This window comes from Lycium ferocissimum, chromosome 4 (assembly GCF_029784015.1).
Source record: "Lycium ferocissimum isolate CSIRO_LF1 chromosome 4, AGI_CSIRO_Lferr_CH_V1, whole genome shotgun sequence".
Classification (NCBI taxonomy): domain Eukaryota; kingdom Viridiplantae; phylum Streptophyta; class Magnoliopsida; order Solanales; family Solanaceae; genus Lycium; species Lycium ferocissimum.
In genome coordinates, this window is record NC_081345.1 from 40,423,613 (window position 1) to 40,448,856 (window position 25,244).

At 33.2% G+C, this 25,244-nt stretch overlaps 1 protein-coding gene and 1 long non-coding RNA gene across 2 annotated transcripts; both read right to left on the minus strand.

Moving 5' to 3' along the window:
• Positions 1 to 14,523: 14,523 nt before the first annotated feature.
• On the minus strand, positions 14,524 to 15,479 carry LOC132054701 (uncharacterized protein At1g43920, Chloroplastic-like). Its single transcript, XM_059446672.1, has 2 exons — positions 14,970 to 15,479; positions 14,524 to 14,889 (listed from the first exon to the last, which is right to left on the minus strand). Exons 1-2 carry the CDS (start codon positions 15,087 to 15,089, stop codon positions 14,698 to 14,700), a joined length of 312 nt encoding a protein of 103 aa, XP_059302655.1. The 5' UTR covers positions 15,090 to 15,479; the 3' UTR covers positions 14,524 to 14,697.
• A 1,988-nt stretch (positions 15,480 to 17,467) lies between these two features.
• Positions 17,468 to 19,866, minus strand: LOC132052917 (uncharacterized). Its single transcript, XR_009414043.1, has 2 exons — positions 19,221 to 19,866; positions 17,468 to 17,913 (listed from the first exon to the last, which is right to left on the minus strand). It is a non-coding gene; the product is annotated as an uncharacterized LOC132052917 (long non-coding RNA).
• Positions 19,867 to 25,244: the final 5,378 nt, after the last annotated feature.

Consider the following 25,244-nt stretch of genomic DNA (forward strand, 5'->3'; position numbering starts at 1 on the left):
TTGAAGGGATGACATTTGGAAGTAAAGATTCAATGTTTTCATTTTACAGAGAGCACGCCAGATTGAAAGGGTTTGGTGTGGTGAAAAAAAACAGCGTTAAAAAAACGTAGTGATTTTGTTAATTATGTTGTCTATGCTTGTGATAGGTCAAGGAAAGGAAAACAAAAGAAATCGAGCAAAAGGAATGAATGTAAAGCTCGTGTTAATGCTGTTATGATGGATCATCATGGCGTGTCACTAGGGTTGAAAGTGAGCATAATCATGTGTTGGATGCCAGACTATCACGATTTATGCCCTCACACAGGGAAATGAGCAGGAGTTTGAACAGGCAGCTTGTTGCTCACGACATTGCAGGTTTGAGACCTTCAAAGAGCATAAAACTCTTGGAAGTTGAAGCTGGTGGTCCTGAGAATTTGGGATGTACCCCCAAGGACTGCAAAAATTACATTTTGTGGGAGAGGAGGTTGAGAACCTTGTCCACCGATGCAGAAGCAATAAACACAGATTAAGGATAGGGAGTTTTTCTATGTAGTAGACCACGATAATTCTGGCAGGCTACGTAACTATGTATGGGTTCATACACATTCTAAGTATGCATATCTTGAATTTTGTGATGTGATATGTTTTCACACTACCTACCTTGTGAATCAATGGCTTATGCCGTTTGCTTCATTTATTGGTGTGAATCAGCACCGGCAGTCCATACTTCTTGGATGTGCTTTGATTACAAGCGAGGATGCTAACACTTACAAATATGTCTTCTCTACTTGGCTTAGAGCCATGAATGGTGTAGCTCCAACCGCTATTATGACGGACCAATGTGAGAGTATTAAGGCAGCTATCGGAAGTAGTGATGCCAAACGCAATCCACGAGTTTTGTATTTAGCACATTTTCACAAAGTTGCCTTTCAGGCTAAAGCGAGTTCATAATGCTAAAATCGCCAAGAGGGAATTTAAAGCAGTAATCTTTGATAGCATTACTATTGATGAATTTGTTGGAAAATGAGAGGCATTTATTCAAAAATATGAGTTACAAAACAGAAGATGGTTCTCTAATTTGTTTTTGGAAAGGGAGAAGTGGGTTCCTGTATACCTAAAGCACTATTTTGGGCTAGTATGTTGTCCACACAAAGGTGTGAGGGTATGCATGCTTTCTTTGATGACTATATCAGTGGTTCTAGCACACTAAAGCAGTTTGTTGAGCAATACGAGATAGCCTTGAGAGCAAAATTTGATAAAGAGTTAACTTCTGAATTTAATTCTAGTTATACAGAAGCAAAAGTTTTCATTGGATTCATGTGGGAGGAACAAATATAAACTCATTACACTCGTACAATATATGATCTTTTCATGGACCAGGTAGCAAAAAAGTATCACTGTGAAATGAGCAATCATGAAGATGCTGAAGTGGTGGAAGGTGTGGAGAATTTCGACATTGCTGATTATTCAATTAAGAATGATTTTCATGGCAATGTATTTGTGTTCTTGGTGGAATACAGAACAAGCGGTGAATATTTGGAATGCAATTGCAAACACTTTGAATCTACTTATATTTTGTGTTGCCATATACTAGAAGTTATGTCAAGAAAGAAGATTGACATAATCCCCGAGAGGTATATAATTAGAAGGTGGAGAAGAGATGTCGTTCGTCCACACTTGAGGAAATTCTTTCCTGGTGGCTACCCAACCATGACTGATGAGTTCAAAAGATATTATATGTTGAAGAAATGGTTTGACAGGGTCTGTGATGTTGCATTGGACAATGAAGTGAAAATTAGAGACTTTAAAAAAAATGTAATGAAAGCCAGACTGGCTGCCTATTTAGATTGGGAGGATGATACGCTAGTGCTAGACGTTGGGGGAGATGATTCAGACGATGATAATTTCACATACATAAGAAACCTAAGAGAGACTCGTCCACGTGGAAGGCCACCAACTAACAGACGTATAGGAGGACGTGAAAACGTCTTTAGGCCAAGGGGTGGACTAGGGTATAGGGCTAGATGTGCACCTAATGCCAATGAAATAATGAGAATGGAGGTGATGCTAATGCAGTTGATAATGATGGTGGTACAAATACAAGAAGACGTGCATGAGAGAGTGCGAGAGCTGGACCTAATGCCAATGGTGACAATGTCGATGGAGGTGATAATAATGGTGGTACAACTTCAACAAGACCTGCACGTGGGAGTGCAAGAATGGGACACGATGCAAGAAAAATGATAGTGGAGGTGTAGGGGGTGGTAGAAGTGGCGGTAGTTATAATAGAAGTAGCGTTGGTGATGTTCAAATAGATCAACCAGTCGTTTAATTGAATTGGAAGTTTTATTTTGTGTTTCAAATAGTGTAAATGTTAATTGTTTGTTAGTATTGCAAGTTTTTGTATATATTGATTGAATTGGAAGTTTTATTTTGTGTTTCATAGTAAATGTTAATGTACTGGATGATGCATTATTTGTTTATTTTGTGTTTCAAAATAGTGTAAATGTTAATGTACTAGTTGATGCATTATTTGTTTGTTAGTATTGCAATTTTTTGTATGTATTGCGTAACAAAGAGAAGTTTGCTATTTTTGTTGACTTCAAACATGTGATTTAATCACAAAATTGAGCATGTTCTGCCTAACTTTTGACAAAATTGTCTTTAAAAAAAATAGTTTCATAAATTCTCTCATATTGCTTGTTCAATAGAAATTAGAAATCTGAATAAACATAGTAAAATATCATTTATATCAAATTAAAATTCGGAAATTTCAACTGTTCTTTCTAATGGAGGGAATCCAAAATTTTATAGGAGGGAAAATGAAAAGGTGAAAAGGTGCCTTCTCACTCCAATTTACTACTCCTATTTAAGAACGTTCAGCCCTAACTTATTATTTACCCAAAAAAATTTCAATACAAAGTAGTTTTGCAAACCAAAAATTTTGTTGATCAATGGCCGATTTCACTCTAGTCCATCCGAGTCACCATCCCCACCCTCGTTTTAGAATAAGACTGAGTAGATCTTATGCAATGTTGGATGATATGGTACTCACATTTTCCATTATTTTTGTTTTTTGTTAAATTACAATGTATTTATAATTCTTATTCTTTTACAGTGGTTGCCAACGGTTGTATCTAAATACATTCCACCTCGAGTCACTACCACTAAGATTGTTCATCTCAATGTAGTATGGACAGCCAAAATTATACCACGTGGTGAAAGAAGGAGAATCCAGGATGGATGGAAAGAATTTGTTGACGGGGTAGGTTTTGAAGAAGGAGATGTTAAAAAAAATTTGTGATGTTTAGGAGCTCTGATGAGTTTGTTAAATTTGTGGTTGTTAATGACGACCCATTGTTCGTAGCTTTTGCTAATGCATTACCAGACGTTTTGGTTTGAAACATCTTTGAACTTTGTATGATCTTAATTATGAATATCAATATCAATATTTTATGAATTTGGGTTTATAGAATGCTGTTTTAAGTTCTTAAAAGTTTTTTATTCCATGGTTTGTGTGAACGAAATAACAATGTCCTAGTGCACCTGTGAAAAAACTTAAATTTGTACTTAAAAAACTTTGAAAACAATGTCACTTAACTTTAAAAACAATCACTTAATGAACCGGCAGGAGTAGTAAAATCCTTTGGTTATCAAGGATTTGTAAACTGAAAGCATTTAGTTATCAGTGGGAAGTGCAAACGTTGTGACAATCATATTTTTCATGATTATTTTAAATTTCATAAAAATAAAATAATTAACCTGGAATATTTTTTTCGTTATTATGATATATTGTGTGCATTTAAATACCAATCATATTTTTCAAGTTTGTTGTTCTAATAATGACCCAATCTAGATGAATTTGCATGACTTGTTAATGAAAGTAGTAAAGTTCTATCTATATGCAAGTAATGTTAGATTTTCTTTTGCCTATTTCTGTCAAGTATTTTTTGTGTACCAAACCAACAAAAGAAAAGCCTTCAACAAGAACACAAAGACAGTAACAACATAATAGAGCTGAAATCTTACATTTCACATGTTTTTTACTACATTAACCAACTTGCCATGTTTCAAAACAAAAACTAAGAACATATGAGTAGTTGACCATCTTAACATCAAAACAACTTCTTTCAAAACATAGATTAAACGACTAAACCAACAACATGTTTGAGTAGAAAAACTATGTCATCCCGTACGAAGCATTTAATATGCGCGGTTGATCTTCTCACCTTTCCCAAATTTTTCTCGGTTTATTTGAACCCTCTATCGACTAACACATTGATTAAACCAGACTAATCCTTTAAACCAATTGATATTTAGAAATAACAGCGTAACATCTAATATATTTCAATAAACTCAGTGTTCACATGATTACAACAAATACATGATTGCTAGCTCAATCCATTTTCCCATGACCTGGTCTAGACTAGTACAAGAGCGACTAATGATTTTCGATTATCGCTACATTCTAAGACTCAACCTCCGTCCCAGAATGAAGTGGGAGGAGGCCTTCCAAATAGGCACCGCACATTTCCGCATCATATCACAATCAACCACCTGAAATAGTCTACACCCAAAAATTAACTTAACAATAAGCACCTAATCCACGCTAAAACGGAGTAAGTATCATAGGCCGACAATGGTTAGTAACACATATTAGTAAAAGAATTCACAAACAACCACTATAATCACTAAATCAAGTTATACGTCTATCCACCGCACATCATAACATCAATATCCTTAAATCACAACTGCTCTCTAATAACTACAAGTCAAATATCACAGTGCAATTTCCCAATACATAAATCATTAGATTGTTCCTTTTAGTCTAGGAGTTAACTCATCGTTATAACACCTTTTATCCTACATCACTTAGAAACCAGTCAAATTACTTATTTTACGGAGGGTTCTCCAGGATAATTCAACAGGTACAATTCAACAAGTATAAATCAAATGTAATCGAATCCAGATACACGTCATCGCCTAAGTATAATATATATCCCCAAACATTACTAATTGTTAAATATATCAAGTCCAAATCCAACATTAAAATAAACAACACGATCTCAATTTTCGCCACAAACCATGGTGCAATGCAATGCAATAATGTATGGATGCAATACAATGCCATGCAAATCGTGTACATGTACATATGTACTAGCCCGAAAATATCGACGTCTCGGTAGCACATACTCCTTGACTCGCAAAGTCTAAGTGCCACCCATCTCGGATCTTTGCCCAACGGACGGATGGGACCCTTTTCTCTTTGCCCACGGGGGTTCTCACCGCATCTCACTCATCTCTTTCCCACAGCTAAAATCCATGCACTATCAACGATTCCGAAACTAACATCGGATATCGCCATGCAATCTCTCTCTCGCCCCTTAATCATCGGATATCGGCCATCTCACGTCACTCAAGTAAAATAGTTTTATCAAGTCCATCAACTTCACACAATCAACGATTTCGGGATGAACATCGAATCTCACGTCACTCAAGTAAAGAGATTTATCCAAGAGATCAAAACAACAATGTATCCTGAATGGATGAGAATGCGGTCCATTATATGAGTCAACATCAACAAATCACGATCCATATCACAAGTACCAACGACGCCAACAATATATCCGAATCACAAATACCAACGCCCAATGCCAACATAGATAACCGAATCACAAATACCATATAAATAGATATGCCAACAATATTTTAGGGACAAATACCAATAGAATGGGTATGCCAACAATATATCCGAGTCAAAAAAAAAAAAAAACACTTTGGTATGCCAATAATATATCCGAATCACAAATACCAACAAAAGGTGGGATGCTCAATAATATATCGTAATCAAGACGATAACATAATCCTCATTATCAACAACTTTCATGGCATCAAAATCGGTGACAAAGAACAATCAAATCACGACATAATGGGGTTTGGCAAAAACTTTAACACACAACAAATTTTGTTAATCAAATCGATATACATTATTATCACTTCCCTAAATCATCCTATTAGCTTACAAAAGTAATTTCCTTCCTACATTCACAATCATTTTTCATATATAGTTCAACTCGTTTGAGAGTTTGGATGGATGCATTTTATCCTTCCATTTATCAACTAGATTCACTATTTATGGCACAACACAAATAATCACATATTACGGAATGGGTCATCATTAGTGTGCACGGTAATAGGTATCACTTGTTTAGACTTAGAAGTCACATAAAATCCATCGATTTTCAAGAAAGCCACATCATACAATGCCTAAATAATCTTTGTGTTAACTCGTTTGGTGTTAACACACAATCACACATCAATACCATTCTAGGATTCCATCCCAAATCTTAATTCCTACACATGCATTCTTGTAAATTCTAATACACGAATATGGGAAACTAATGAACCACCTTGTTAGTTGTTAGTTTTACCATAACCTACCTCGGCACCCGAACACTATATAACGAACCCACACGTTACCTTGTCTTTCGAAGCGTCTCCAAATAATCAAATGTTAGCCATCACATATGAATTCTATGAAAGAAACCATGAATAATGATACCCCTTGTGATCTCCACTTTCTATTTCGAGTCAAATTCCAACCCTTGTATTTTGAAAATTAGTCTCAAACAAAAGGAAATTTTATGACCAAAATATCAAATTCAATACTAAAAGGTCAAAACCCATTACTTTAATCATATGAATACTCAATTAATTCTCAAAATCATCATTAATATGAAATCCCCCAAATTTGGGTCTAAGAACCCTAATTTTAACTCATGAAAATCAATTCTAGAATAGAAGATTAATGATTAACAAGCCTAGATATGACATTATCTAGCATGAACAACAACATTTAACCATAACTTAGGAATCCAAATCATATTTAAAACCCTTTTATGAAAAACCCCATAAATCCTTTTTAATCCTTGTGACATTCTAGGAATTTCTAGCATACGGATTCTTACTTAGATTGAAAACTTTGATGAGATTAGGATTAGGGAACTTACTTCCAAAAGAATCTTGTCGATTAACCCCTCAAGTCGAGGCTCCAAGGTAGTAAGAAAATATAATAGAAGTTATGGGAGGAAATAAGGGTTTTATCGAGGTTATTAAAACATAAATCAATCGCTCGTCGACCGATCTTAAAGTGTTACATCTTGATGGATTAACCTTCGTTGATTTAAGCCAACAAATTCTACACTTAATACACCCGAAATCTATTGTCTTCCAAACTTGAAAACGACACCCGGATCCCGGAACCTCCCGAACACAAACCAAACATGCAGATATGCATAAAAATACTTAAGAATGCATATCTACGTGGCCTCAAAATTTCCAACTAGAGGCTTGATGCTTTGACTTGTCCAATCCCTTCCCCCTCGCTATCAACTTTCCAACCCAAGTCCCAAAATGCAACACGAGATATTAGGAATCGAACCAAACCCACCAATCAATCACAAATGGTCTCGAACTTACATTATACATGTTTAACAAAATCCATTGATTGCACCCACAAGTCAACTCCCTTTTCTCTCATTTTTGTGCAAATCCAATTTTCCCTAGAAAACATTCCAAAGCCCAAAACGATGCCTAGGAAATCATGCCAACTATCTTCTCGGGTCAAAATAGTTCTAACGAGACTCAGGAATGGGTGAACGAGGGAAAAAATAGAAGAATGACGGTAACAACAAAACGGGTCGTTACACATCCATACCAAAGATCAATATTGTTGCCTTCTTCAACGTATATATTTAAAACCTTTGTGTGTATTTAAAGTTCATTCCTAAGATTCCTCAAAATTCTTCTAAGTTCTTTAATTTAGCCTGAAAGCCGCACATTAAGGGTTTTAGTTTAGTAATCATCCGAAGAACTAACAATTAATACCATAAGTTATTTTTTCATCTTTTTTTTGTAGTTATTTATAGTATGTGAATATTTGATTTCAAAATTTTGATTTTTAAATAGTATATTTTAAATTAAAGGATTTAATAGGTTGGTTGATTTTCTCATCTTAGAAATTTTTCTTTTTATTTGCACTAATACGCAAACATAAAATCAAATATATTTTATAAATAACTCTCTATTTTTGAATTAATTATGCATATTCTTAAAGAATAGTTAATAAAAACATAAAGAATTAATCTAGTGTTTTTTAATAGTTTTTATAATATAATGCAAAACTAATTAATAACCCGCCCCTTCAAAATAATACATGTTAATACAATACAAAATATAATTCAATCTTATTTCTAACAACGTCATTACCTTCTATTACAATTTTAGTAATAATTATTTACCAAACATTTAGAATATTATATTTAACATATTTAGCCTAATAATTAACTTGTGTAATATAAAAGGACTTTTAATGTAAAAACAACATGCTTAACATAAATGTCCTTTTAGATTAGTTGAACTTCCATAACAAAAATTAACTTAATAATAAGCACCTTAAAATTATAATCGACTTTAGATAATTACTTTAATAATCTTAGGTGCCCTAATTCACCATAATTAATTAGGTGGCGACTCTTAACTTTAATTAACTCCGGCATTACCCGGATGTTGTAAACTATTTTGACCCCGGTTAAAATAGGGTATAACACTTAACCTCGTTCAACTGAGATTCTAAGGCATTTAAACGATGGATGAACATCTCATTGGTAAGAGTAACCCGGTTTTCCAGTGCATCTGAATGTCGGTTAATCAAAAAATATGTGTCATCTAACTTACGCATGCTTCTCTTAGTGCGACGTAGTAGGTGTTCCATTTCTGCAAATAATAATACAAAAAATTAATTTTATACCTAAGGTTGAATGTATGAAACCCTAGTCTGACTACTTTGTTGAAAATGAAAGTACTATACCTGGAGCTGATAGAGACTAGTTAGAGTATTGAAATGTATGTAAACAAAGAGAATAAGGAATGTGGTACAGTGTTTCTCTTCTTTAAATAGGCCAAACATGCCATTTCAACCGGATCAGTCGGTTGGACTGCATTTAATGACTGACACTTATTGCAATACGCCATATTATTATTTTATATTATAATTTTAATTTTATTTAATTCTTGTAAAATTGAACGCAAATTCATCATTAAATTGAAATTGTTCGTACCTTAAAATTCAAATAACAATTAATACAAAGTTCATCATAAAATTGCAATTGTTCGTATATTAAAATTCAAATAACAATTATACAAAGTTGATCTTCTCTTGTTGTGCTCATAGAAAATACATTTAAAATGGGAAATCCATCCAATACAATTTAGCAACTTCCACTCTCAATTCATGGAGGGACGAGCGGATTGTTCAGGCTCATTGTTGGGCTTGTTGATAGGGAACATAGTTCTCTCACAAATAATATGTTAAAAAAAAACAATAAATATTAAAAAAAAATGATAAAATATTTTGATTTGATTTGATGTCTTATAGAGGTGGATGTAAATGAAGAGTAGTAATGATACCTTTCAATATACATATAGTCATAATTATCACCATTCACCGCCCTTTTTTTTCATTTTTCACCAATAACACTTTTTTTTGGTAATTTCATCATTAGATTTCCCTCTCAAACATTGTTTTCGGATCAAATTTTTTAGATTTCCCCCAAAAGTTGTTTTGGATCAAAAGGAAAAAACATAGAGGAAAATTTCAATGGAAAAAAATAAAATTCAAAAAAATAAAATTCAAACAGAAAATTTATTATTACTCCACTTAATGTAAATACTTAGATAATTTCTTCATCTACTTGCATTTGGAAAATGTTTAATATGGAATAGCCACATGTTGATTTTTAATGTTACCAATTATCTATGTGATCATTTATACTATATGTTGATTGTTCTATTTTATTTACTTGATTTTGAGATAAAATGTAAAAAATAAAAAATAAATTTGACGAGGTCCAAATTGACCCAATTGAACCACCAATGCTTGGTGGAATGAAGGTGTGACTCTAAATTTTGTTCAATTTGATCAAGAAAGCAAGTCAACACAAGATCAACAAACCCTAAACACAAAAGTCAACAAAATCCTGAATTGAGACTACGCCCACTTCAATATTGAGATCCAACTTGATCCAATTAGACCACCAATGCTTGGTGGAATGAAGGTGTGACTCTAATTTTGGTTCAATTTGATCCAACAAAAGCAAGTGATCACCATTTGATCAACAAAGCAAGTAAACCCAAAAGTCAACAAAAATTGAATTGAGACTAGAACCACTTCAACATCGAGATCCAACTTGATCCATTTGGACCACCAATGCTTGGTGGAATGAAGGTGTGACTCTAATTATTATCAAGATCAAGTGTTGTTGATCTTCAATTTGATCCAACATAATCAAGTCAACACAAAAGTCAACAAAATTGAATTGAGACTGGAAGCACTTCAACATTGAGATCCAACTTGATCCAATTAGACCACCAATGCTTGGTGGAATGAAGATGTTACTCTAATTATATCAAGATCAAGTGTTGTTGATCATCAATTTGATCCAACATAAGCAAGTCAACACAAAAGCCAACAAAAATTGAATTGAGATACAACTTGATCCAATTGAACAACTAATGAATAGTGGAATGAATTCACTATAACACAAAGTGTGTGGATTCCAAATTGATTCAATTATATGTTAAAGCAAAATAATTTTAGTCAATTAATTCAAAAATAATATGTTTCAGTAAAATAATTAATTTAGTAATATGTTACAATTTGTTAGTACATGATGTCATGACTCCAAATAAATCATTCATGATTTGGTCATAACAAACTTAATAAAGGTTGTAATTTATGAGTATATTAAACTGTTGAGATTTCATATTAACCAACTTCAAAAAAAAAAAAAAAAAATTAAAATTTTAGACTATAACAAAAACCAAGGATAAAAATGAGCGGTTTTTTTAAAATTTATTTAACCAAATGGTGCCTTTCTCTAATTCACAACAACTATATAAACGACATTCTTCCAACAAGATCACTCATTTCTAACTTTTCGAGTAAAGTGCCTTTTAGAAGATACATACCAAGGTATTCTAACAGTTCATCTTCCATTTTTTTTTTGTCGATTAATAAACTTTATAAATTGCTTTTTTCTGTTAGTTAATCTTTTCTACTTGTTGTTTTTGCAGAAAAATGTCTGACGAAGCACAGTGGCCTACATCAAGCATTTATGAAAACATCCTCAGGCCACCCAAATCTGTTCATGAGCGTCTTGTAGACGTTCATTTTCTGTTGGTAGACATGATGTAGAAACTAGACAAGATGATGGAGGAGATTGCTGAGTTGAAAAGAAACCAGGAGAAAATGGAGATGATGAGCAAGGCTACATGCGGAGGCGTTGGCCTCGAAGTTAATGAGATCTTGCCCCCTCACCCAACCGTTTTCTTAATTTTAGGAATGATTAGGGTTTATTGTCGCCCCCCCCCCCCCAACCCCACCCCCACCCTGCATGTCAATGTTTAGGCAGGGTTAGTATGTATTGGGGGTTTGATTTTGTTTTTCTTTTTTTTGGTTTCGATCGGAGGGGATGATTTGTCTATGTAATTTTTTTTTTAGGGGGGGGGGGGGTTAATTAATTTTATTATATATAAAAACTTATGTCTTATTATGCCTAAATTGATGTTGTGCTAAATATTATTTTTTGAGTACTATTTGTTAAATACAACTATCACGAAAGTTACAAATATAAAGTGTAAAATAAAATACAAGATATTTTAGATTCAGATTAATACTCTTATTTAAGTTAATGGAATATATAATTTCACATATTATATCAGAAGAGCCAAATGAACCTTTCAGTTTCCCTCTAAAGGAAATAACGTGCACAAATTTGCGAGTCAAGGGAATAAAAAAAAAATATTCAAACTGAAAATTTATTATTACTCAACTTAATGATAAAATATTCAAACTGAAAATTTATTACTCAACCTAATGATAAAATATTCAAACTGAAAATTTATTATTACTCAGCTTAAATGTAATACTTTGATAATTTCTTCATCTACTTGCATTTGTAAATTGTTTATTATTAATGGAATCAATTACATTGACAATAAATATGGAAATATATGAACGGTTACATTAACAATAAATATGGATATTTATCACACATATTTGAAGACTATTCAACTATACAACCCTTCATTTCCAACTTTTCATTTACATCGTTCCAGAATATATGAACGGTTACATTAACAATAAATATGGATATTTATCTCACATATTTGGAGACTATTCAACTATACAACCCTTCATTTCCAACTTTTCATTTACATCGTTCCAGACTATACCTACTAAAAGGTATTCATAAATGTTCATCATTCTTTTTCTTTTCTTTTTTTCAGACTAAAAAATAGTATAACGTGCTTTCTCCTTCTTACAATTAATCCCTATACTATTTATTCTTTGTGCAGAAATGGGTGACAAGCGGCAGTTTGGTGGACATAGCAAGTATACAATCCTCATCAATCTGCCCAAGAACATGAATGAGCGTCTTATGGACGTTCATTTTCTTTTGATGGAAATGGCTGATAAACTAGACAAGATTATGGACAACCAGGCTGAGTTGAAAGTGAGGACGGAGAAGTTGGAGGCGATGGCCATGGCTACAGTCGGAGGCATTGGCTTAGAACTTGATGAAGTCTTACCCCTCTCACCCCCACCTTTTCCCAAGGCTATGTGAATCTTTTGCTAGGATTAGTATAAGTATGTTTGGGGATTGATGTTGTTGTTTTGGTTTGTATTGGGATATTAAATATAAAATTATGAAAATTTTAGTTTGTTCGCCAAAAATTGTTATATAAACAAATGTATTATACTCAGATATGGATTTTATTTGAACCATCATTTGAACTTATAACTTACACTGATAGAGATAACCTTATTATTATAAGAACTTATTTCATACGACTTACAGTGATGTGTATAATTAGAGAAAGTTATATAAACGTCCTATGAATTTATTTTTTAGACTTACACGGATAGTATGTGATTAATTAAAGAATGTTATATAAACAAAAAAAAATTGAATTTTGTACGACTATTCGTTTACAATTTTGACAAATTTCCAAGAAGGATAATAATGTTGACAACACGGCATACAAGAAGCCCTCTTGTTTATTTCCAATGTCCACCTCTTAAATTGGCAAATGAGAGTTTAACTAATGAAATGGGTAACCAAATCTAGTTGGTGAAGGGTTTAGGCGTGGGTGGGTTTGGCCGCCCAAGGTAAGAAAGTAATTATATCAACTAATGCATGATCACTATATGATCACTAGATGAGTTGCATGCAAAAATTACGCTAAATACGTACTAAGCTATCAGTAACCTAAAAAAATGGAGAGAACACCTAAGAGAAGAAGACTAAGTTTAGGATTATGTGCATCTCCGGATGTCATAGAGAAGTTGTACCATACCAAAAAAGAAAACTACGAAACCATGAAGGATAAACTAACTGAGCTAATACACAGGCTAATCAAGCTTAGAGGCAGAGACTCTACTGAGATGATACTCTTGCTTGACCCCCTTCCCCTTACTAAATCGTATGAAATATATGAGAAGCTCCTGAAGAATAACCTCCCTCAAGTCTATGATACCGATGGTGACAATGAGTCATCAAAGGATAGCCCCTTACTTGATACTAGGGGCGTTACTTTTGGTGATGCATGCACCAAGGTTCTTGATCTTTGAGGTGGTCATGATTACTGGTAGGAATGGTTGGTGCAGGTGTTTTTGTCTAGATGCTATGTCATCTCTGTTTTTAGTTTTGTTGTGTTTTCATTTTAGCTTGTTTTATCTTTGTTTGGAATGAAATGTTTGTTTTGCAATTACAATTCGTGTCTCTTTTAATATTTCTATGCTTAATAGCTAACACAATGGAATAATTTAACTTGAAAAAGTTTAGACTACACAAAATAATTAATTTTGATTTTACGGATTCTTATATTTTTTATTATTTTATGCATATTAGATAATTTGATTAAAAATTGGCGAAATGCTCTCAATGTAAAAGAGGAAAAGAAAAAAAATAAGGTAGTAAAAAGGAAAATGTTCATAAATATGAGTAAAAACCCAATTCCATTGATCAAAAGCAAATTTACATAACAAAGATGAGTACAAAACACTACTTCATAAATGTGAACATGCTTTTCTCTGTCACCTAAACAGATTTTCACTTGCACCGGTTAGGAACTCAAGGGAAACTATGTACTTTTTTTTTTAAAGGCGCGTAACTAGACTCGAACTTGGGACCTAAATGTTCTAAGCTTAAGGCGAAACCATTATACTAGGGCAGATCAACTGCGTTTAAGAATCATCGTTAAATAGTTTTAGTCGCTACGTTAGGCCTAACTTATCCTAAATAGAGAGACTTCGATAAACAAAAAGCAAAACTGGATACCAGTCTCATACTAATCCAACTAGATGACTTAGGGAATACAATTAAAATCCAGGGCTACCGATAAACGAAATAAAATCACAATAACCAAGAAAATCAAGGTATTCAGCTAGGCAAAGAAGGCATGAATAAAAACAACTAAAAACCAAGGTGCACGAAAGGTTCTTTTATTCTAAATTAGATTGTTACACCAAAACATTTTTCAAGTTACACCAATAACATAAATACTAGTCTCGTTAGGGCAATCACTTCATCCTTGGAGCTGTAATGACACCCACGAAAAGTGCCAATGAAATCATAATTATCATCCACATCTTTGTTACTTTGTCTTCCAAAGTTGACATTTTATCACTTGAGACTGGCTTATAGCCTCCAATTTAGTTACTTCTTTCCTCAAATTGTCCATTTCAACCTTAATAGCATCCAATGCAACCACTAACTCTCTGACTTCAGTCAATGGAGTATCCGAAAATACTTCATCTTCCCATTTCCAATAACCACAAGAATTAATCTGTCCAAGAAATTAAAATTAAAGTAACACCTAAATAATGCACTTTACCAATCAAAATATGAATAACAACAATAACTAACCTTTGTCTTAGGACACTTAAAGAACTTCCTTCCAGGGTTTGAATGAGTTTTTGAAGTTAAATGGCTAGCTATCAAACCACAATGGCACTTCAACTGCGACGAGGAGCTATTTTCCGACATTTTTCAAGACATAAACTGTGCAAGAGAGGCGAGAAGAATAGAAAGAGAGGAAAAACCCTAGCTGTTGATATTGAAGAAGATGGCGTCGTTTTGGTCTTTTAATTTTAGGACTCATTTAATTAAATTGCTGACATGGCCTCTTATGTGGCATTTTAATGGGACACAGTGGACAAGCCATTAGCCACGGTGGAGAGGAGTTAAAATTAGGGGCAAATATATCAACTATTGTAACGCTAGCGGTATAAGTGGACTGATAGTATAATGGGGGTAAATATGAACCTTTTCCCAAAGTAGAGGGGTAAATCAGGCCCTTTTCCCATAAATAAATAAAAACTAGGAATATACGTATATATATATATAGGTTGTATAGGTAATTCGTCATCATCTATTTGATGACCAATAAAACAACAAGGAATAAATAAATAAATAAATAAATAAATAAATAAATAAATAAATAAATAAATAAATAAATAAATAAATAAATAGATATATATATATATATATATATATATATATATATATATATATATATATACTAGGTTCTACTTTGTTTCTTACTATAGATAATTGGTCACCACCTATTTGATGACCAATAAAACAACAAGGAAAATTAAATAAATAAATAGAGATTAGGAATATACGTATATATATACTGTATAAGAAAAGTATACATTCAAAAAGAATGCACGGTTTTCTCTAGTGATTGACATTGGGAAGAAAAATGTAATAATGATCTTGGGTGAAGAGAGTAAAATTTTAATCCACCTATTTAATGACCAATAAAACAACAAGGAAAATTAAATAAATAAATAGAAAATAGGAATATATGTATATATATACTGTATAAGAAAAGTATACATTCAAAAAGAATGCACATTCAAAAAGAATGCACGGTTTTCTCTAGTGATTGGCATCGGGAAGAAAAATGTAATAATGATCTTGGGTGAAGAGAGTAAAAGTTTAATCCACCTATTTGATGACCAATAAAACGACAAGGAAAATTAAATAAATAAATAGAAAATAGGAATATACGTATACATATACTGTATAAGAAAAGTATACATTCAAAAAGAATGCACATTCAAAAAGAATGCACGGTTTTCTCTAGTGATTGGCATTGGGAAGAAAAATGTAATATTGATCTTGGGTGAAGAGAGTAAAATTTTAATGAATTTGAAATTGGAAAAATAAAATTTTCAGAAAGGGCATAAACGTAAAACAAGACGATGGCATTTGTGCAATTTGAGCCAAAAGTCCACTTGAATTTACATTAATACCCCAAAAAGGTGGAGTTGTGCCAAGTTGTGCCATTTTGGGTTGTGCCAAATATAATTAGCCACGCAAATAAGCCATAAAAGTGACTGAGACAGTGCTTTGGATCTACTCACTGAGTAGTGGTTATATTTTATGTGACACTCTTTTTTAGTGTATTTCAGAAAGAATAATGCCTTTATATATTTAAAATTAATTTAATTTTAAACTTCTCATTGTACAAATAGCGTGGCTTGTTCGAACACTACTACAAGTTCCAAAAAGAAAAATTTCTTGAATTTCATACCAATCAACTGAGTTCACATAAAATGAAATTGACGGAGAATGAATAAATGATCTGCGGAGAATAATGCCTTCATATTTGAATATATTGGTCTCTTTCATAATGCAAAATACTAGGGAGTCCTGGTTTGTGAAAAAGCCTTTTTAGTAGCTTCTCAGAAAAAACAAAGATGCAAGAAAATAGAATAAGTAGAATAAATTAACATATTCTTAATGAAAAATTTGAGATTGCTGGCAGCACTCAACAAGAAAAGAAGTTTATCTTGTGCCCCTATTTTGTTTTGATCTTAAATTTTTGTCAGACAAATAATTTTTTTGCGCGACATAAGTTTTTATTTTCGCATCATAATATCTCACAAGTTATGTCTCATATGATTTTTGTCCTTAAAGAACTTATGTCCCGGACCAGCCCATTTGAAGGGCAAAAATTAAAGATCAGCCAATTGAAGGAAAATTCGGGCAATTTCTTCCATTTTTTTGTGCGGCTTGTCCTTCAAAGGCACTGGTCTTTAATTTTTGCCCCTCAAATTGGTGGTCTTTAATTTTTTTTCCCTTCATCTAATATCCCCAGAGATTCTGGGTTCGAAGGTTCGAACCCCAGCTCAGTAAAAAAAATCGCAAGGCAGAGTTTGTAGCAAAGTTGTAGTATGCGTATATACAATGGAATACAATGAAATATATCAGAAACTATTTCATAAATTAGAAATACAAAATGCAGAAATACAGCGAAATACAAAAATCGTGAAAACAAAGGGGAGTAAAAATAAGCTCTACAAAAAAAAAAAAAAAAAAAAAAAAAAAAGAAGAAGATAAATACATTTAAATACAGCGAAATAATACACTGAAATATACTGAAAAATTAGATATACTGTTTGTCGATACACATAAATACACTGAAATATAGTGAAACATTTTATCAAACACTTGATGGGCATAAAGTTCCACAACTCTCATCAATGGTGTTTCTACAACAACAACCTATTCTCTTGCTCCTAGATGATGCTACAATGTCATATTGTTATAATCAATACTATTCTTTATCATTCATAAGATAAACAACACCCATGATTAGCAAACATAAGAAGGATTTTCCTCTTATTTCGACCTATCCATGGAGATTTAGCAAACGAATTATTATGGCTGAGCTTCGGCCATTGGCTGGAGATCCTCCACTGCTTTTCCTGTTGCCACTGGTGTATTTTTGCTTGGAGTATCAATATCCGCCATTAAAATGGAGAGTTAGAGCTTGTTGAAGATACTCTAACAATGGCTGAAAATATAAATAAATAAAAAAATTGAATGAAAAGTGATGGTAAATACGATGAAATTTATGAACAATTGAAGAGAAATACAACAAATAACATAACGAAAATTAGTTACTTGTAGAGATTGGGTAACTGATAAGGCAGAAGAAGAAATCGTGCTAATTATGGTGAAGAATAATGGGAGTAAAATATGGTTGTGAATTGAAGATGTGAGAGAAAAATATTTGAAAAGAAAAAAAAAATTGTGAGTAAGTGGGAGAGAGGTACCTTACTTTTAGGGAAATACACTGCAGTTCTAAAAAATAAGTTATAGATGGTAATTTGGTAAATAATTAAGCTACCAAAAATAATTTTAAAAAAAGGTAGCTATTACTAATAAATAAGTCTTAGAGGTAGCTATGGGCCGTAAATTTTCCAAAAAAATTGCCTGAAGGCAAAACTCTATCTTAAGGTAGAGTTTGAAACTCTGCCTGAGGAGAGTTTTGCATCTGTCTTGTGAATTCAAATTCTACCTTGTAATTTTTTTTTATTTTTTACTGAGCAGGAGTTCGAACTCGAAATCAAGAAATTTTTAGCGAAGAACAATAAAGATCATCAATTTGAGGGACAAAAATTAAAGCCTAGTGCCTTTGAAGGGCTATGGTGCAAATGAACCATTTCTTCTAAGTAAAGCCCCTAGCTTTGGACCACACTTTGTTGTTGGGTTCTCAAGGCCCTTTTTAGCTGCTACTGAAAGCTAGTAACAGTAGCAGCAGCAGCAGCCCACTAGGTGTCTACAGTTGGTAGAAATGGCATTAGGTAGCCACCTCAAGGACTAATGTTAAAAATACAATCAGCATTTTTAAAGTATTTAGAATTTAGCCAGTAGCTAGTTTTAAAAAGTGATAGAGACCTGCTTCTTTTCCTCCACTTACTCAAATTTCAGGACACTCAAGATACTGTGTACGGAAGTTCAATTTTTCAATTTAAATGTCGGTACACTCTGTCCTGAAGTTAAATTTTGTAAGTTCAAACTTCAGGACACTATGTCCTGAATATTTCTTTTTCTTTTTGTTCTCTGTTTTTTTTAACCTTTTTCCTATGGGTCTAAAAGATTCAAGCTAACTTGAATACGAAAATAAGATGAAGAACAAGACATAAACAATGGAAAATGCGAAAGCCAGTTTTGGTCATTCTCATCATTTCCTCAAAGTCATAACATGTACAAGATAATTAATTCCGTGAGACTCATAATAAAAGCAAGTGATGAAATCAATGTAATGATACGACAAATAAGTAGTGATTACTAAAATACAAGAGGTTAAGTGTTTACTAGTAGTTATGCTTAACTAGATCCAAAAGGGGGAGAGGACACAGTGTTTGGTAAGTGAGAGATGTGGAAATACAGATTTCAGTGTCTTCTAGGAGGCTCCGTGCGTCGAGTATACACCCCGAAAGTCCTCCGGGGTCCCTATAGATCTCCTCCGTGTTAGATGCAAGTCCCAAATAACAGCTCCTGATGAACGGCCAAAAAAAAGAAGTTTGAAGTGATATATAAGCGTCAGCTACCTTATTATATGTATTTTTTCTAATGAGCTTTTAAAGCATCCGTCAGGAATGAATTCTTATTTCCAACCGACAAAAAAAGACGCATCAGAAGTTGGTGGGAGAAATATTATAATGATAAGAAGGCGGAAAAGGTAATCCCAATGGGGCAGAAAATTTGTTGTCGCCTTGCATAGCTGGATATTGGCATCTTCCTTCTATTATTGTCAGCCATTGGCATCTTCCTTCTATTATTGTTGCAAAAAGACAGTTCGTACTTCTGAATTTCCATTTTCAGTCCTCATGTTCATTGATTACTCATTGTATTATATGGTCCCCGAAAGTCCTACTAGCTTTTTAATACTCATTCATCTGGCGGTGCCCCTTCATCGAAGAATTACATTATATGTACAAAATTAAAATTATTTTTAATGTATATATAATAAGTGTCGAATTTTCTTGACTTTTTTATATGTTTACTTATTTATATTTTAAATGTTATTGATAAAAATCCTAACTTCATCACTTCATTCCCTCATGTCCCGTCCTCATTTTAGTTCAGCTACAAAAGTAGTAAGCTATTGGCGATATTTTCAGAATTTAAGATCTATGCTCCGATATTTATATATTCTGGTAATTTATAAAATATTTACTCATTAATAAATACCACTCAGAATAGATTTATCTACGTCTTTTTTTTATGGGGCCCTTTAACCATCTAAGTTAGTTCTTCGCTTTCATTTTCTATTAAAAAATGAATCAAATATTGTCTAGAGTATACACTGAGACTGAAGATGAGGAGAAAATGAACCAAAAACTAAAAATCGAAGACCCATCTGAGTATTAAGCCTTAAGCCTTGAAGTTCTATTTTAAAATTGTCAAAAACGCCCTTAACTTCTTGAAAATGGCTTATAAATGCCTTCCATTAACCATGGGATAAAAAATATATTTAACATTTGTGTTTCGGCTCAAATGTCGCATTGAGATTAACTGACTATCCATGGGAAATTTGAAAACTTAAATAGTAACATGGCATCATTTAAATATGCCATGTATAATATTTTCTCTCCATTCGTTGTCCGGTATTCGCATTATAGCCCGACTATATTGGAATTCGCGCCACATAGGGCCCATTCAGAGGACGTTCTACCTACTAATGATTTTTTCATATTCAGAATTTGAATCAGCAATTGGGCCTACAGTGGGAGAATGTACCCCATCCACTGCACCACACCCTTTGATGGTCCACATGTAATATTTATAATATAAATTAATCCCACCCATTTTAATAAAAATACCCAGCCCCACTATCCGTTTTCTTCTTCCTCATTAAGATATGTTCTGCACCTCCTCCATTTTTCTTTTGCAATCCGGCAAAGAAATGAAGTCCGTGGAGTCTTTTTTAAATACCTGTTCACTTTTACTTGTCCACTATATTAAAAATTAATTTTTAAAATTTACTTATCCACTTTAGCATATCAAGAGAAAGATAAATTCTTTTTTCTTATTTTACCCTTAACATTAATTATTTAATTTTAAATCATCTTCTAAATTTATTGAATCTTTACACCAATTAATATGAATAGTATGATAAAATACCTACTTTATAAATAAAGTGAATAGACGAAATACTTTACGTCAGTTGGCCCCACTTCTTATGTGCTGGAAAATCATCTGCCTAAAATTAATAAACTTCGCTATCAAGTGTGGGAGCCACCATGATTAAAATGATTGGTTTCACAATACAAATCTGAACCATTCATCTTTTAATGGGACACGTGTAGTCAATTTAATGCCCCACCTGAAATGGAGAAATCCTCTGCTGGAGGTGAGCCTCATCCAAACAGTTCTCCCACGCTTTTTAATTTTTCTACATCTATTTGATTTCCATTATCATAACGTAAACGTGCATAATCTAGCATCAACAAATATTTACAGGAGACGTCTTCAACTTTTCGAAGGAATCTAGAGATTCTTCATTAGCTTTCAATTTCCAATTAACTAGGCACATTAGTTTCTATAAAATCTCACATGGTTTCACAATTCCCTTGCTAGCCTCCACTTAGGAAATATTCTCGAAAAGTTCAGCGTGTTTTCTTATTCTTTTCCATTCAAGAACATGGGATAAGGGAATCCTCGTAAAGTTCGTCTCAGCTGCTCCCTGTCTGATCAGGAATTTCTAGCCAACTTCATGGCCCTTATTTTAAGGGATTATACTCCCTCCATCTCAATGTAAGTGTCTTATTTTCCTTTTTGATCTATCCCAACAAAAGTGCTTCCTTCCATATTTAATAAGTTTTTCAATTCCGAAGCAAATTTAAAACCACAAGATCTAAAAGACTACACACTTATTTTATTTAATACCACAAGATTTAAATTAGGATGGAGAGAGTAATAAATTACAGTGTTTAAAAGGTTGCCGCAATGGTAAGAGTGTTCATCGTGTGATTAGGATGTCACATGTTTACACCGTGGAAATAGGCCTTTTGTAAAAATTCAAGATAAGGTTGCTTACAAAAATGGAATGTGATCCAAACCTCTCTCAGAATTCGCGCACAACGAAAGCTTAGTTCACTACATCATGAGCGAAGTTAGAGGCGCACAGGTTTGCCTGAAGTCCCTTTACGGAAAAATTATTTTAAACTGTATCATTACTAAAAAGCATAAATTTCTAACAAACGTTTCTGGCAAAACACCCATCATAAATACTGCATTACCGGCGGAAAATCGATCAGAAACGCTTCCAACAGGTTCCCTCCAACATTTTCATCGGAAAAGAGCCTATTTTCACTCGTGTATATATAAAAAAATATGGAATCCATTGATTTTTTTTATCTTGTTAATTTTTATATTTTAAATCATTTTGATGAAAATACTGGCTTCACCTGCTCTTTTCTATACCTTACGAAGATATTTTATTTGTATGGTATCAAATTGCACTTACTATATATTAAACCTCTATTATCCCCCTATCAATGCATAAAGGTAACTCTAATTTAAAAGATGACTCATTGCAAATGACTATCTTCCCAATTCAAGATAATCTTGACCAGAAGTTAGTCCTATTTGAAAAAATGTCTCATATGCACTGACTATCTCCGCAATCAAGAAAGTGTTGGACCAGAAGTTACTCCTGTATGAAAGACACCTCATATAAAATGGTTATCTTCGCAATTCAAGAAAGTGTACATGGACCAGCTAATTTAATCCAACAGCCTCCATTTTTTTCTCTTTCAATAGATATGATTTTGGACCAAACTACTGAAAAAATGTAGTGTTTATAGGATTGGCATCTGTCATGTTACTCGTTTTTCAATTACGAGTATCGTAATTTTCTTTTCTCGGCTAACTTAGTGGTTGGGAGATGAGATTCCTGATTATTTAATTACTAGTAGGGAATATTATAGCTTTTCAATCCCAAGATTTTTACTTATATGCCATCCCAATTTATTTTTCTTTTAATGTCATCCAATATTTTTATTCATATACAGTAATTAACATTTAATTGTGTTTGGAACTTGAATTTCACTTGATAATAATTGAAATTTCGTGAGTAAAAACTATAATTTCACTTTATCAAACAAAATGTCAACTTCAAATTTTTTGTTGCAAGTTAAAATAGAACAAACTTGTAAAAAAAATACATTGATTTTCAGATAATGCTACAATATTTACAAATAATGACCGTCCAAATGGTCTACTTAAAACTCACATATAGTGACCATTTTAGCCGTTCAAGAGAATATGTACCAGCTAACTACTCAATTTTGTCGTAAGAGATGTGGCTTTTGGAACAATGATTAAATAAAGCAGATATAAGTTTATTATGTATTTATTTAGTAAAATATATCTTGTAATCTCCTATTTTAGTCCCAAATTTTATTATTTAGTCAAATTAGTTCCTAATTTGTAGCCTACAATTATGTTGTAAATCATTTATATCAACCCATATATTAAAAAAACATTCTTATTCATTTTTATCATTCGGTGCTTCCTAAAAATCAAAAGATAACTTATCATTTCATACCCCCCCCCATTTTATCCGTTTTCATTAATTATTGGGTTGAAAATTTCCAGAAATTATTAATTGTTGCACAACTTTTATCAAATCATGTTTTATTGTGCTTGACTACGAAGGAAGCCAATAGGGCTGATATCCAGTCGTGCCCGAACTTGGTGATCGACCACATCCTACCTCCCCGCTCCTCCACCGTGCCACCACCTTAATACACGAAAAACTTGTGCAAACGGGAACGACTAATGACATTGTTCGGCAATGGATATATTAGATATCGAATGATCTAGCTCAACACGATCATTCATTTATGTCCAAGAAATAATCTCTCTCTTTTCGGAAATAAATCTTAGGCTCTCGCTGTCGACGCAAAGTTCTATTACCAAATTGGTGGATTTTCCGAATAAGTGAATGTATACTACAAAAATTTATTGGACGTCGGTCACAAAGTTTCTAAAACGACTATAGGGTTGTGGAGGAATATATTTTTAATAATCACGATATATAATTTTGACGTTGTCATGCTTGAGCTTGAGGAAGATAGCCATGCCAAGGACGCCATTCACGTACTATTAGGTGTTGTTAATCCTCGAATTTCTTTCTGATTATTATTAGAAAATCACTTCAATTCTTTGTTCGTGGAAAGAAAAATAACCGTGGTCTCCTGATTAGCAAATGGCATCGTCTAGGACAAAGATGGGAGGTAGGAGAGCGAAGACTTATTATCCACCGGAGAGAAATATTTACCCCACCGTCCCCTACCCCACAAGGGTGGTAGCACCGTGGTCGGGCAAGAACAAGGCCCTAATTTATTGTTCTTGGTCCTCGTCCTCAAGGTCGTTCTAGGCCAAACCCTCAAATGCGCCGAAATTGATCAAGCTATGCACACCATATCGTTGAATCCGCCCGACAAAATTGGTACATGGACACGTGCCACATCTCATATGACCAACTCCCAAGGTTTTATTATCAATTGAAAGCAAAAATAATGGCATTGTTGTTTAAAGCATGATTCCAATTCGGGTTATGGTCATGCTTCCCTTCAAGTAAATCCCTCTTTAAATGAAAATGTCTTACATTACCTAAACTCATCAAAAACCTTATTTCGTTCGTAAATTTACCATCGATAATATGGTTTCGTTGAATTTGATCCTTTTGGTTTTTATGTGAAGGATTTACGGATGGGAGCAAATCTCTGAGAGTTCTCTTTATCCATTCTTCAAAAATTTTCGAGCCATCTCATTTACTTCCGCACCATCTCCAGTGTCATCTCTCCTTCTCACTCCAGGTCATCAATGTTATTCTTAGTTCTTTACGTAGTAGTAATTTGATTGAATGTAATAAGGCTCGAAACAATATTTGTCATTCTTGCCCTCGGGGAAATTAATTAAATTGCCCTTTTATGACTCTCTTTCAACTACTACTATGCCCTTTGACATTGTTCTGATGGAAGAAACAGCTCTTCAAGTCACATATATTATGTTTTATTTCTTGACAATTACATAAATTTTCTTTGGACTTTTCCCAAAAAACAAAGTCCCGTGTTTATAATATCTTAACGTCGTTCTGATTTTCATTCGCACAAAAAATCAAAACTTTTCAATCAAATCATGAATTTGATAATGTTCCTTTTCATAAATTTTGTGAACAAAACGGATGTTTTCCTCTTTTCTTGTCCCCACACTTCCCCCCAAAATGGTAAGGCAGATTTGGAAAAATTAAATCGATAATAATATATTATACTTTGCCCATGATCTATGCCCCTCTCCTATTGGCATCACGCCTTGGCCATGGCA

What these genes read in the sequence shown, in the direction of transcription:
- LOC132054701 (XM_059446672.1), bottom strand. Translation starts at nt 15,089, where the DNA reads ATGTCGGAAAATAGCTCCTCGTCGCAGTTGAAGTGCCATTGTGGTTTG. An exon ending in TTAAGTGTCCTAAGACAAAG is followed by an intron (nt 14,890 to 14,969) that starts GTTAGTTATTGT and finishes TTTCTTGGACAG; the next exon opens with ATTAATTCTTGTGGTTATTG.